The sequence below is a fragment of the Diaphorina citri genome, unplaced genomic scaffold (genome assembly GCF_000475195.1).
Source record: "Diaphorina citri unplaced genomic scaffold, Diaci psyllid genome assembly version 1.1 scaffold1567, whole genome shotgun sequence".
Lineage (NCBI taxonomy): Eukaryota > Metazoa > Arthropoda > Insecta > Hemiptera > Psyllidae > Diaphorina > Diaphorina citri.
This window is the reverse complement of record NW_007378993.1, coordinates 95,923-111,366: the sequence shown is the minus strand read 5'-3', so window position 1 is coordinate 111,366 and position 15,444 is coordinate 95,923. Positions and strand designations below refer to the sequence as shown.

Sequence of the window (15,444 nt, the reverse complement as noted above, 5' to 3'; positions counted from 1 at the left end):
AATAAACATGTAAAACGAAGGGGAATAATGTTTGTTCGTTTTGGTAAGCTGTGGCTCCTGAATCTTTTAACAGAAATATGAAATTTACCAAAAAACCTACTAATAATAAAAACTCTATTACTTTCCAAACTAAAATGATCAATGTTAGAAATATGTAGGTATAGGCCATATTTAGGTGCTGCTCCATTCAATTACATACAATGTAAACTCACTCTCCAAAAACACTAAAATACGAAAAGGAAAGGGATGAAAAATTGAAAATTGAGATGTATTCCACAAGGATTGTGATTAGGACCCTTATGTCAAAGGTCTCCTAAAGGTCTATAAATATTATTTAAACATCATCTGAGAATTGCCATATCATGATGACATTGGCAATATTTACGTTTACTGATTTGATACGTCTGTCTGAATTTTGATCGAATACTTTATTGGGTAACCTTTTAAGCTTGATCAGAAAATATTTTGTCGTGTTCATATGTAATATGTATCTATGTTTCTATTTGAAGAAGAGTTCTTACAAAGGATTGAAAATACTCGTAGTTTTGATGCACAGAAGCATGGATAATTTAGGGTAAGTGTACCATTTATTCGCCCACCTAAAAAACGTACCATTTATTGGCCCACCTGCCCACATTTATTTTTCTAATTTTTGTTTTTATGACTACAATTTTTGAATAGCACTGGTTCGATAGCAGTCTTTAAGCCCTTTCTTTTGATGAAATTGGATCTTGAAAAGTCCAGTTCAGACTTATGTGGCGTATGGTACAGGTGGGCCAATAAATGGTACGTTTTTTAGGTGGGCGAATAAATGGTACACTTACCCTACCTATTTAAAAAAAAAAAGTTTGACAGAGGGAACTGCAAACTGCAAAGCCAAGGTCTTATCGTCCTAAAATCGAAGCGAGAAGGCAGACAGGATAGGAAAGGCGGTTTGGAGAACGAACCTTATCTTTTCAAGATTAGATAAAATTGAGGAGCTGGGTGCAAAAAGGGAAATATGGATTTTTTGCCCTAAAACGGTTTTTTGAATAGAACGTGGTGCGCTCTATCTTCCAGCGTTTGAACTGCAGTGATAACTTTCTTTTCGATGAGTTACAGCGTTTTTTGTAAACATACTTTTCAAGGATTTTGATGAAAAATTGAAAACTTTAAAGTTAAATATATCTCAGTTTGATGATTTTCATTTATTGCCCTTTTTGCACCCAGCTCCTCAATTCTCCTTTAAATCGAACTCGCGGCCTAGCGCTTACAAGGCAGACGTGCTACTAGCCGAGCTAACTAGACTTCCAGGGAAACATTTTTTGGTGCTTCACAGAGACACAACAATCCAAATAACTCAAAATCAACAAATAGGTAATTAACCATTAAAACCGTCTCTAGGTATGTTCATGTTTCATTTATTGCCCTTTTTGCACCCAGCTCCTCAATTCTCCTTTAAATCGAACTCGCGGCCTAGCGCTTACAAGGCAGACGTGCTACCAGCCGAGCTAACTAGACTTCCAGGGAAACATTTTTTGGTGCTTCACAGAGGCACAACAATCCATATAACTCAAAATCAACAAATAGGTAATTAACGATTAAAACCATTTCTAGGTATGTTCATATTTCCCATTTTATTGAAATAATATCGGAATCAAAGCAGTGACGTATTCTAAATTATCCTGCTAGAAGTTGGATAGTATCCGACTTTTTTGATTATAGAATAGAATAGAATAGAATAGAATATACCCTGTTTATACTGCCAGAATGAGACTGAAAAGTCCCTTTACTCCCGCAGTCTAAAGAAGGTCTCATGTATTTGGTACAAAATAGGTGTATTTTTTTATAAATTAAAACCTTGCTTAAATTTAAAAAAGAAAGGAAAAAAAAATACAACTGAAAGTTTGGGGTTTTGCAATCTGGAATTCTGGATTCTAAAGGGGTGGGGATAATTTAAGCTAGGGGTGGCTTCCCTTCGCCTCTACGGTTTCCTCACCCTCCTCCACTACTTACCGATTACCGAAAATAGTAAGTGATTATTCTATCTGGGTTCTAAGGCTAGCCACTCTCTATCAGGTACACCTGATCAGGTCTACCTGATGACCACACACAGTCACACACTATCAGGTAGACCTGATCAGGTGTACCTGATAGTGAGTGGCTGGCCTAAGACCATCAGCAAGAGTGCCTGACACAAGACCATCCCCTTCTGAAAACCTCACTTTACGACACTGAATAAAAGGCAAATATGTACCTACATTGTTACGTGTTCTATTTGAACAGGTGTTCGTAACTGGCATAAATTATTTAATAGTTACCCAATATAACTACCTTATTTATGCACCCTATTTATCTAAGTAGATAATTATTATTATTACTATTGCTATTATTATTATTATTATTATTATTATTATTATTATTAGAAGTTTGATAACTGTAACTATTGAGGTTTTTCCGAAAGCGAAGGGAGAGAGGGGGAGAGTATAGAAGGAAGCCAGCTGTTCCGAGAACGAACCTCATCTGATGAGGATAAAGTCCGCCACGGGCGGGAATCGAACCCGAGATCCAGCGCATACAAGGTAGGCGTGATACCCTCCAAGCCAACTGCAGATAACAGATAATACCAAAATACTTCCCCTTCAAAATAGACAAATAATGCAATACGCTAAACACCAGCCATCACGAACGTGGTTAATAAAATGCATGACGTGAGGTATCTTGTTCACCTGGGAGGCGTTTTTTTCCCCTCATTTCTCCTTTGTGCTCGTTGACTTCGTAAACAAAAATATCAGCCCGCGAAATTCAAAATTCGAAAGTGGATTTTTTCGAACTGCGCTGATAACGCAAAAAGTGGGCCAAATTCGGTGAAAATGCTGGACAGTAGGCCCACTGTTGGTGCAAAGGCCAATTTTTATCTATGACGAAACCTCATAAAGGGTTGTGAGTCTGTGACAGAGTGTGATTTTAACAGTGCAATAGCTTTTTAATCAAGAATACTCCATTAATGTCTAGTTTTACTGTTACCTCCCTCTAATTTTTAGTATTTTTATCTTTTGAATTTACTGCCTGATTTTAATCAATTATGCTTAGCTGACAAGAAGATTTGGAATCTCTACCTCATCAGTATTATTTAGAAATAAGGTAAGTAGATAGGTACTACTATTCGGGAAAAAATTTTCCTGCCATTTTTTGTTGTTGTCTGAGTTGACTTGTTGGAGCCAAGTCAGGAGTCAGGAGTAAGTCAAGGATCCTTGTGGTCTGTGATGGCTGTATCATAGCAGTAGTAGTATTTCTGAAAAATTCTCCGGGCTTTTAGTAGGTATACCTATGTAGAATAGAATAGAATATACTTTGTTTACCCTGCTCAAATGAGACTAAAAAGTCCCTTTACCCCAGCAGTCTAAACAAGGTTTCATGTATTTCATGGGTTTAACAACATAATACAATACATAATGTTTACAACAACACACTGTGTATTAGGTTTTATCTTGGATTTTATCCACCTTACTAACAAATCCCCCGTTTTATTTTGGATGCCAGCCCTGAGCTGATATACAAATTTGAAACTTTTGCAGAAAATGATTCACAAAAATGACTATAATGATTCTCAATAATGATTAATTGGGTTATTTTTAACTTTCAAGTTGAAATAAGTTTCCACAGTGCAATAACACTGGGGATTCAAGAATACTTGATCAGTCTCGTTTTACTGTTGCCCATAACATCCCTATTTTAGTGTCTGTCCGTTGAATTTACTGTCTGTGATTTTGATTAATTATTATGCTGAGCTGATAAAAACAAAGATTTCACACCTCTCCCATCAGTATTAGGTATTTAAAAAAAAGGTAAGTACCACCTAATTATTACCTACTTACTTAAGTGGTATCTATTTTTACCCCTGCAAATTCTGTTGTTTTATTTTAAAATCCTCTCTCTTCTTAAAAAAAAAGTAGTTAAGTAGGTGTAGGTAGTTTTATTGTCCGAAGTGATAGACCTATGGAGAAATCTTACTTCTAACAACATAAAAATAACTTTCATATGGTGCCCTTCCCATTGTGGGATTGAAGGTAATGAGGAAGTCGATAGAGGAGCAAACAGAGATACCCATACTCAAGCAATAAACATCTGTTCCCCCGATGATTTAAAGACCATGGTAAAAAAATTGGCCTACAACAATTGGCAGGTCTTATGGAACCAGACAGACCCCCTGAACAAACTAAAACAAATCAAACCTATAATTTCGACCTGGAAAACATCCCAACAGTCCAGGAGATATGATGAGGTAGTCCTTAGCAGGCTAAGAATAGGCCACACTAGAGTCACTCACAGTTACCTGTTTGAGAGAACCACGCCCCCTCTATGTTCCTGTGGTGAAAACCTACTAACTGTCAAACACCTATTAGACTGCGTCCATCATGCACCCGTACGTTCCGCCCTGAGCAGCAAGCCCTCCCTGCTAAAAAAAAAAAAAAAAAAAAAAGTAATTGAGATTTATTTTATTAAAAATTCAGTCTAACAAACGAAAACCTGTTCAGGTTCAATTTTACCTATTAAGACCCTATTTTGGTCAAAAGTTCAAAACGTGTAAAAAATCTGGCCTCTTACGACTAAAATGCCTCTCTAAGGACTAAAACACCTTCACATCAATATGAAAGGGTGGGTGTTCTGTAAAATCACTGACGTAACTAAGAAGAATTCCAATCTATCAGTCAATACTGCCAGCCTAGTTAGCTTAGTTGGTAGTGCGTCTGCCTTGTAAGCGCTAGGCCGCGGGTTCGATTCCCGCCCGGGGCGGAACGGCTGGCTTTCTCCTATCCTGTCTTCCTTCTCTCTTCGATATCGGGACGATAAGACCATAGCAGTTACAGTTCCCTCTGTCAAACCTCTAAAAAAAAAAAATCTATCAGGATTTTCTGGCTGTATTTTCTGGAACTTCACTGACGTAACTAAGAAGAATTTCAATCTATCGGGATTTTCTGGCTGTATTTTCTGGAACTTCACTGACGTAACTAAGAAGAATTTCAATCTATCGGGATTTTCTGGGCTGTACTTTCTGGAACTTCACTGACGTAACTAGGAAAAGAACATATTTTTCAGGCTTGGAGACGTCGAAAGAATTTCAGACGTAAATTAGGTCTGTTTTTGATCTGTTTTGACGTTAGTTCGATTGTACACATCAAACTAATGGGGGTGAAATTAAACGCCAAAATTTCCTATCCTGTCTTCCTTCTCTCTTCGATTTCGGGACGATAAGACCATAGCAGTTACAGTTCCCTCTGTCAAACGGTCAAACCTCTAAAAAAAAAAAAATGAAAAAAAACTACTTAGGTAGGTACCTACCTACTTTATGAGATTGACTGCAGTGGACCTAACTTTTTTTTACAAATATAAAATAATACCTAATAATAATAGTAATAGTAGATAAAAGAATTGTAAAAAAAAAAAATCTTGCGTGACAAAATTCAAAGTGACTCAGCAGCTGGGCTTTTTTTTCCAAGTGTAAAGTACCTACTGAACTTAAAACTTGAACATGGAATCTTGAATGCTTTACTTAAGTAACTTGGCTTGAACTTGACAGAAAATATAGATGAGTCATTCAAGTTGTGGATGACTTTAGAGTCCTTCTGAACTGATTAGTTTATGTCAGGGATGCCCAACCTTTTCAGGGGAAGATCGACTTGAATTTTCAGTAGAAAAGAATATACCTACCCTGTTTATCCTGCCAGAATGAGACTGAAAAGTCCCTTTACTCCCGCAGTCTAAACAAGGTCTTATATATTTCATAGGTATAAATAAATAAATAAATAATAGTGCTTATTTATACTGCTCGCATAGGACTGAAAAGTCCCTTTAGTCCTGCAGTAGGCTACTAGTATTATTGTGGTCAAATTCTCAAATTATATTGAGGATAAAATTCCATACCTCGGCTGGGATTGAACCCACGCCCTCCTGTTTACCAGGCGAGCGCCTTGACCACTACACCACCGAGGCAGGTACCTAGTACATATTATGTAAATAGAAAACCTTGTTTAAATTCTATATAAAAAAAGATGCGTTGTGCGATCAAATTACCCACCCAATAAGAGGCTCTCAATTTGGACCACAAGGTCCACAAGTTTGGAGTAATCGGGTGTGTAAGATGATTTTGTCAGTATCAAAGAGTTCAAACACTGCTGAGTGTGCTGGTCGCGATCCACTTGAAATCAATTCGCAATCGAGCGATCGACCGGTTTGGACAGCCCTGGTTTATATTGTATGTTTGGACAGCCCTTTTTTATCGTATAGGTGGAAAATCTTCCTTTCTTTTTTAAGATAATCTCGTGGTGAATGAGATTAAGTTGAATTTTTACCAACTAAAAACCACCTCACATTTGGGAATCAGCCCGGTTGGGCAGCCCTGGTGTAAATGTTACTTAGGCACTCTTACTCATGGTAAAGACTGTGTAAAGAGTCATCCAGATCTGATTCAGGTAAATTTAACGTTACTCATGGTAAACTCACAGAGGTCTTTGTGAGGAGTTTATACCTTCTCACATACAATAGTCCTTGTGAGTCACCTACTACAAGAGCACAGTGCTTATTTATACTTAAGTATAGGCTGACAATAAGAGTGCATATTTATACTTAAGTATAGGCTGGCAGTAAGAGTGCTCGCATAAGACTGAAAAATCCCTTTACTCCAGCAGTGGTCTATTATTTGTCATAGGGTAGGGCCGGCCCAAAACCAGCATTCCATGTAACTGCTAAGGTCTTATCGTCCCGAAATCGAAGAGAGAAGGAAGACGGGATCGGAGAAAGCCAGCCCTTCGGAGAACGAACATTATCCGCGGCCTCGCGCACAAGGCAGACGCGCAACTAACCAAGCTAACGCTGGCTATCGAAAATTTTGTCGAATTACTTTCCTTAAGTACTGTAGGATAAGGAAAGTAAAAACTGTAAACTGTTGAATCTAGTTTTTTCTTACATTCCAAGTGTCTATGTTCCAGTAATCATTGCTCAACCTTTGATCCGATTCTATCTATGTTACATCTAGCTATATTCAAGTAAGTAGTTATAGCTTTTTTATAGTAGTTTATGAAACTTATGAAACTATCATTATAGCATCTGTCGTTTGACAATCATCAAAATGTAGGTCAGACTCAAGTTGTCAACCTAGTAAAAATAAAAAAACTAAAGGACAAGGAGATAGAATCTTACTTCATTGATAAATAATCTACAATACTGGATGGTCGAAGTAATAGGTACCTACTTACTTAGATTTTTACTTTTTTTTCTCCAAAGTTTGAGCAATTGGTCCGTCTGTCTGTCCGTCTGTCTGTAAACAAAATATCTCGAGAACGGTAAGAGCTAGAGACTTGAAATTTGGCATACAGCTGTCAAATGTGACAAGGATGCGACACGAAACTTTTCGTTAAGATCGGTGCAACGGTTGGTGGTATTTTGACCGCTTTTTGGCGATTTTCGGTATAGGTAATTCAATAATATCTCGGGAATGGTATGAGCTAGAGACTTGAAATTTGATATGAACATAGTCCAAAAATGTGACGAGGATGCAACACGAAACTCATGGTCAAGATCGGTGCAACGGTTGGCGGTATTTTGACCGCTTTTGACAGACCGCTCTTTGGCAGTTTTCAGGTGCACTGAAAAGTTACGGCAAAAGAACACCCAAACAAGCATCATTCAATAGGACAAGGAAAATCGTGTGATGTTCACATCAGATTTTTTTTATTATCATTATTACTTATTATCATTTTACTGTCTGTACAGTTATACGACGGATGCAAGAAGTCACCTTGCTAATTTAAACTGGGTAGAATTGAGTCGACCACTTATGAGCTGACCATATTGTGAGTTGACCACTTGACTTACTTGTCCAAGTCTAAATTGGAGCTCAGGGCAAACTAGGTTCGACTGGCAGGGGCGACCCTATGAAACGAATAGAATAGAACACGAGTACCCGGAGTACCTTGTTTACCCTGCTGGGATAGGCCTGAAAAGTCCCTTTACCCCCACAGTCTAACCAAGGTATCATCAATTTTGATTTTTTGACATTTACTATGGGGAACACATATTACAACAATCGGAATAAAACAAACTAATAGAATTTTATTGGATTACTTAACTTTTTTGAGACCGGAGCGAACTTCATCTCCTACAGATGAGGTTCGTTCTCAGAACAGCTAGCTTTCTCCTCTCCTGCTCTCCTTCTCTCTTCGATTTCGAGACGATTGTTACAGTTCCTCCTTCTTCTTTTTTTTTTTTGAGCGAACAACTTTACTAAAGTGTTAAAGCGTCTACTTATAATTTCGCGTTATTTTCATAGTATAACTTCTCGCTGTTTCTTATTTTCAAAAAAATGTTATATCTTTTTCTACGTTTCCATTGAAAATTCAAAAGGTTCTCTAATTTTATTTATTAAGAAAGATAACCCAGTAATGGAGTTCTTCCAGCCTAAAAGTCACCTAGTGTTAAAGCGTCTACTTATTGGTCCTCCGGAGCAGATTACATTCTTCTTTTTTTACTTTCCTTATCCCATAGGAAGGAAAGTCATGTCATCGGGTCAAATTTTTAACTCAAGAGTCTATTGTGAAATCGGCCCTGGTATACTGAATTCATACGAATTGAATGAATGGTCATTCCTGAAGGTGGCTTGAATTCATGAATGAGTGATGAAATACAACCCGTCTACCTCCACATACGCAAATACGCACTCCTTATTTTATGAATGAAATACATCCACTGGTCTTGATGATGGATGGTGACCAGATGTGTGGGCTTTGCTGTTTGCACAGAGCCAGGTCTGGTCTAAATAAGGCATAGTGGCATAGCCAGTACCGGTAGCACGTTGAACGCATCAGTTCCCCATGGGTCACTGAAGCAACGTTGCGCGTGGTTAGTACCTGGATGGTGACCATCTGGGGAACAGCGTGCTGCTGTGTGTCCCCGGCTCCACTCAGGCTGAGTGAGGTTAAATTGAGGAGGCGGGTAGCTTGTGGTCGAATGGAGGGTAAAACTCCCGACACGAGAAGACCTAAGTTGTTAAAAGTAACGTTAAACCCTTATAGTAGGTACTTCTAAGCGCAATAGGGCGGTCCAGCCTAACATCCACTGGTCTTGATGATGGATGGTGAACAGATGTGTGGGCTTTGCTGTTTGCACAGCACAGAGCCAGGTCTAAATAAGGCATAGTGGCATAGCCAGTACCGATAGCAGGTTCAATGCATCAGTTCCTCATGGGTCACTGAAGCAACGTTCCGCGTGGTTAGTACCTGGATGGTGACCATCTGGGGAATCGCGTGCTGCTGGGTTTCCGGCTCCACTCAGGCTGAGTGAGGTTAAATTGAGGAGGCGGGTAGCTTGTGGCCGAATGGAGGGTAAAACTCCCGTCACGAGAAGACCTAAGTTGTTAAAAGTAACGTTAAACCCATATAGTAGGTACCAGCCCAGTTAGCTTGCAGGGTAACGCGCCTGCCTTCTAAGCGCAATAGGGCAGTCCAGCCTAGTCTTGCAAGGTAGATTCTTATAAGCTTAGAAAAAAAAAAAAAACAACAACAAAAAAGTAAAAAAAAAAAGATTCAGGGACAAGGATATAAATATGTACATCCTTCAGGATTTATATAGAAATACAGAATTGTACAACTACAAAGCAAAAGAAGTAGTGTGTTAGGTGAAGAAACGAGTTATGAAATTTCAATTTCGTAATGTCTCCCCTAAGTAATTTTATTTTTTACTTGAAGGAAATACCTGCTTGAAAGATCTTGAGGTGTGTTCACACATAGACGACGCTGCCGATCGATGTCGACTGAAACCGTACAGTCCGTACACTGCCTCGACAACATAGACTCACCTCGTCGATCGACGGCGTCGCCCATGTGTGGACGCGGCTTTACGTTTGGTATTAACAGGTTTTTCTGACCCTTTCTGACTTGAATGAAACTGGAGAGTCCCTTTACTCCCTTGGTCTAAACAAGGTCTACACCACAGTCGATCAGGCCACAGTCTAAAGAAGGGAAAAGAAAAGTGCATGGGTTAAAAAAAAAGTAGTTAAGTAGGTGTAGGTAGTTTTATTGTCCGAAGTGATAGACCTATGGAGAAATCTTACTTCTAACAACATAAAAATAACTTTCATATGGTGCCCTTCCCATTGTGGGATTGAAGGTAATGAGGAAGTCGATAGAGGAGCAAACAGAGATACCCATACTCAAGCAATAAACATCTGTTCCCCCAATGATTTCAAGACCATGGTAAAAAAATTGGCCTACAAAAATTGTCATGTCTTATGGAACCAGGCAGACCCCCTGAACAAACTAAAACAAATCAAAACCTATAATTTTGACCTGGAAAACATCCCAGCAGTCCAGGAGATATGATGAGGTAGTCCTTAGCAGGATAAGAATAGGCCATACTAGAGTCATTCACAGTTACCTGTTTGAGAGAACCACGCCCCCTCTATGTTCCTGTGGTGAAAACCTAACTGTCAAACACACCGATAAGGCCTTAGCAGTTACAATTGATATTTTCCCAAGATTTCTTCAAACTTACTGGACAAAGGACGAAGGCCTCAGTCACTCAGTGGATTAGGTAGTAGGTACGTTAGGTTCAGGTAGATTGCTGATGTTGTGATCTTGTGATGGCTACTGGCTGATGATAGATGATGGGTTGCACTGGCTGATCTCATCGCCGAAAACTAATTCCTCTATAAAACTCAGATTTTAAGGCAACAAGATCCTCCAGAGCAACTCATCAGAGTATCGCTGGGTTGAAGAGTCCTCTCCTGGAAGAATGACGCTGACCTCACGTTCCCTGATTGCTGGGACAGGACTGAAGAGTCCCTCTGCCGTGGAAGAATGACGCTGACTGCGCTTCCCTTGGTTGAAATGTTGAAGAGACAGGGCTGCATGCAGCTGACTGAACGCACAGTTCCTTGGTTGTAGGGCTGACTAGAAGATTCAGCTGTTGGGTGATATCGATGGACCATATTGCAGTGAAGACGCTGCATGGAGAATACACTTCAAAACCTTCAATTTGTGATTCTATGCCTGATTTCGTGTCTTTATTATACCTTGATGCAAAGGCACGTCCTGAAACGCCTTTGAAGCTTTACAAAGACTGTTTTCAAGAACACTTCACAAATTCTGAAAGGGGAAAAAAAAAAAAAAAAAAAAAAAAAAAAAAAAACAGTGTTTCATTACAAATATTCATCAGTACATTTCATGGTTTCGTACATTTTATGGTTTCTTCAAAATGAATCTAGACCCTTTTGACAAATAGAGTGTGTCTGAAGGCATGTGATGTGTTCCAATCCACTTGACCCCACAATCCACTAAAGGTTAGGTTAAACCCACTAAAGGTTAAGACACACAGCTAGTCTTTCATTGTTTTATCTTCTCCGAACAATTTGGACAGACATAGTCAGAACATATTAGTTATTTCCCTTTTATGTAATTGTCTCTTAGTCATCACATAACATGATAGGTAGGTACTTATTCCTATCATTATCTTATTAACCAGGGTTTATACGCGACCTGGAAAACCTGGAAGAGTCATGGAATCTGAAAATCGGCCAAAAAGTCATGGAAAATCGTGAAAATTTAAAGAAAACCTGGAAAAGTAATGGAATTTGCCACCCGGTCAAAAATTAAAAATGTTCAAATTAAATAATTATGTAGGTATCAAGTTTTTTCGAAAAATGGACCTGACAGGCGAACCTGATCAGGTGTACCTGAGTATGTGTGTGCTTTTCAACAATACCTGTCAGTTCTACCTGAGAGTGCATTGGCTGACCTTAAATGCCGACCCCAAATGAAATTGGAAACTGCCAAAGTGAAAGAAGACAACATTTTACCCCAAAATAGGCAGTCCCTGGTAGCCTTCGCTGAAAACTGGCCTGATCTCCTCACTTCCTTATTACAAAGAAAGGACTCTCCTCTCGCATCCTGATCTTCTTTAATAGAATAGAACAGTGATTCCTAAACTGGGGTCCGCGGCCTCCGAGGGGGCCGTAAAGGACTTCAAGACCCCCGGGAAGAGCACATAAAATACAGTAAAGGGGCCGCGGTGCGTTCACAATTTAAAACTAAGGACCTCAAAACGTGTTTTGGCACTAAAAACTCACCATCAAAAATTTGACCCGATTGCATTACTTTCCTTCCTATAGGAGTATAGGATAACGAAAGTAAAAAGGGGCCACAAAAAAAAAAAAGTTTGGGAACCGTTAGAATAGAATAGAATGTACCTATGGAATAGAATAGAAATACATATACCTATATTTAATGTTCTTAATAGATGATACTTGTAAGTTGTTTAACATCTTGACTCATATTGTCACGTGAGGCCTATTTCTAATATGACCTGACTCAATGCTCCTTGGGATAAGCCCTTATCTTCGTAAATAGTCCATATGGATAGAGTAAGTCTGATTTAAAAAGCAGCCTCTCTTATGCTAGCCTAGTTAGCTTGGTTGGTAGCGCGTCTGCCTTGTAAGAGTTGAAAGCGATAAGTCACGGGTTCGATTCTCAATCACCCCAGGGCTGATTGAAAGGCTGACGAAAAACGCCAACCCCGTCTGAACACGGGAAAGGGCGAAGAGAAAGAGAAAGAAGGAAAATTTGATAAGGTTCTTTCTTGAAACGACTGGCCCTCTCAGGATATCTTTAGGCAATTGAGAATTCGAAAATAGATGGGTACCTAGTTGAATTGAATTAAGTAGGTACCTAAGGAAAAAAAAAAAAAAAGGAAGTATTATAGGTAGGCTTGCCAAATATCCAAAATGTCGATTCGGGACGCGAATCCGCGAACATAATTGCCAAATCTGCGAACATAATCGCAAAATCCGCGAACAAAATCGCGAAATCCGCGAACAAAATGGCCTAGAGTTTGCTCTCGGATCAACTGGCTATCGGCATATCCTGTCCTTTTTCGATTTCGGGACGATAAGACCTTTTGTTGTTACAGTTCCATATATCAAACTTCGATTTCGGGACGATAAGACCTTTTGTTGTTACAGTTCCATACATCAAACTTCGATTTCGGGACGATAAGACCTTTTGTTGTTACAGTTCCCTGTATCAAACTTTGATTTGGGCACTATAAAAGCTTTTGTTGTTACAGTTCCATACATCAAACTTCGATTTCGAGACGATAAGACCTTTTGTTGTTACAGTTCCTTGTATCAAACTTCGATTTCGGGACGATAAGACCTTTTGTTGTTACAGTTCCCTGTATCAAACTTCGATTTCGGGACTCCATACATCATCAAACTTCGATTCGGGACGATAAGACTTTTTGTTGTTACAGTTCCATACATCAAACTTCGATTTCGGGACGATAAGACCTTTTGTTGTTACAGTTCCATACATCAAACTTCGATTCGGGACGATAAGACCTTAGCAGTTACAGTTCCCTCTATCAAACCTCTTAAAAATAATAATAATAATAGTAATAATAATAAAAAAAAATATCTCACATAAAAAAATACTAGCCTACAACATATCAGCTACATAATAAGCATTTTAGTACAAAGGTAAACCATTAATTCTTTTCCCCGAATTTGAGGTAATTAATTGAATTAGATATTCGAAAGTTGATGCTCCATAATTGTTTCTAATGATTTTTAATATAGGAGTGGGTGGCTGATAAGAGTGATAAAGAGTACACGCGAAACACAAGTTGAGACAAAAAACACCTTTGTTCGAACAAAGGTGTAGCTTTCCTATAATTACCCCCCCCCCCCCCCCCCGACACTCAAATAAATAATCATCAAATCTAATTTGGCAAAAAATATTCTACACAAAGAAAATTTGATAAACTCTTACTCAGCCAATGACTCAGAGCGCTAGGCCGCGGGTTTGATTCCCGCCCGGGGCGGATTTTATCCTGATGGGATAGTGTTCGTTCTCGGAACGGCTGGCTTTCTGCTATCCTGTCTTCCTTCTCTCTTCGATTTCGGGACGATAAGACCTTAGCAGTTACAGTTCCCTCTGTCAAACCTCTTAAAAAAAGAAGAAAAAAAAAAAATCATCGACTCACTCTTTACTCTCTCCTAAACTAATACTCTTTACACTAGTTGTAACCGAAGCAGACATTTGTGTTGACAACATAAGAATCTTATTGTCATAGAAGATGAATATCAAATAATCAGCAGGATGTCTATTAGTCCATTCTCTAGGTATAATGTACATGGTACGATGGTACGTACATACCTATAAAAATACATTGTTGACCATATTGTAGACTTTTTTTAATGACTCAAGAAGGTACATAGGTAGTCTTGTCTTGTCTTGCTTGTGATAAATTGGCTAGTATTAACCCACAACACATATGTACATGGTAGCTCTGACCCGGTCGAAAGTATACCTAATAATAAGACAACAGAAAATACTAAATAGTAGTATTTTTTTTATTTTTTTAAAGAGGTTTGACAGAGGGAACTGTAACTGCTATGGTCTTGTCGTCCCGAAATCGAAGAGAGAAGGAAGACAGGATAGGAGAAAGCCAGCCGTTCCGAGAACGAACAGTATCCCATCAGGATAAAATCCGCCCCGGGCGGGAATTGAACCCGCGGCCTAGCGCTTACAAGGCAGACGCACTACCACCTAAGCTAACTAGGCTGGCTAAATAGTAGTAATAGTAACAGTAACACAATAGAAAACAATTTCTCAGATCAGACCTTAGCAGTTACAGTTCCCTCTATCAAATTTCCAACAAATGTCTAAATTTAAATGTCGTTTAAATCACTTGCTAAACGACATTTTTCTTTTGTAGGAACTAAAATATTTAATGCTATACCCGAGGAAATGAGATCTGAAAGAGAAATGAAAATAATTAGATTGTTATTGAAAAGATGGTTAAAATAAGAAAGAAATAACGAAGAATTGAAGAAAATAATTTCACAACATACATACACATACATATACACAACTAGACATTAAAAATTATAAAATGCATCATAGTTTTAGAACAAATATGATTTTTTTTTATATAAATATGACATTTTAAAATATGATGGATTCCAGCACAAGCTTCCAATGCTTATGGAATCCATCTAAACTTTGCAATACATTATTTTTTAAATATTCTAAAAATTAATGAACATTTTAAATATTATCTTTTGTTTTGTACCATTGCTTATATTATTCTTGTTCAATATTGTTAAAAATAAAGTGGGTACTTGAGTACTTGACAAAAAAAAAAAAAAAAAGGAAAAAAACTTGATCGAACAATGCCTCTTTTTTAACATCAAATATATTTTCTTTTTGAAACCCATTTCTTTTTCTCGTAATCTTTCATTACCTTAATTACTCATCTTAGATAAAAAATACATAAAATAAAACACAATATATAAAAAATCGACTAAATCGCATGTAATACTTCTACAATCCGCCTTTTATCGCCCTTGATTCCGATTCGCCTTTTACACCACTCTTATCAGTCCAGACATTTGAGATAAGGAATCGTAGA

The 15,444-nt window shown here is 38.3% G+C and overlaps 2 protein-coding genes across 2 annotated transcripts in view; both read left to right on the top strand.

Annotated features, from left to right (window-relative positions):
* LOC108253311 overlaps positions 1-10,836 on the top strand; it is a 17,094-nt gene extending 6,258 nt beyond the window's left edge. Inside the window, exon 3 of the mRNA XM_017447043.1 lies at positions 10,703-10,836. Coding sequence (XP_017302532.1) covers positions 10,703-10,836 — 134 coding nt within the window. The remainder of the gene's footprint in view (positions 1-10,702) is intronic.
* The window catches only part of LOC113470418 (major facilitator superfamily domain-containing protein 12-like), a 48,785-nt gene continuing 36,149 nt past the window's right edge, over positions 2,809-15,444 (top strand). The window contains exon 1 of the mRNA XM_026828832.1: positions 2,809-3,123. The gene's annotated coding sequence lies outside the window, so the exon portion shown is untranslated. The remainder of the gene's footprint in view (positions 3,124-15,444) is intronic.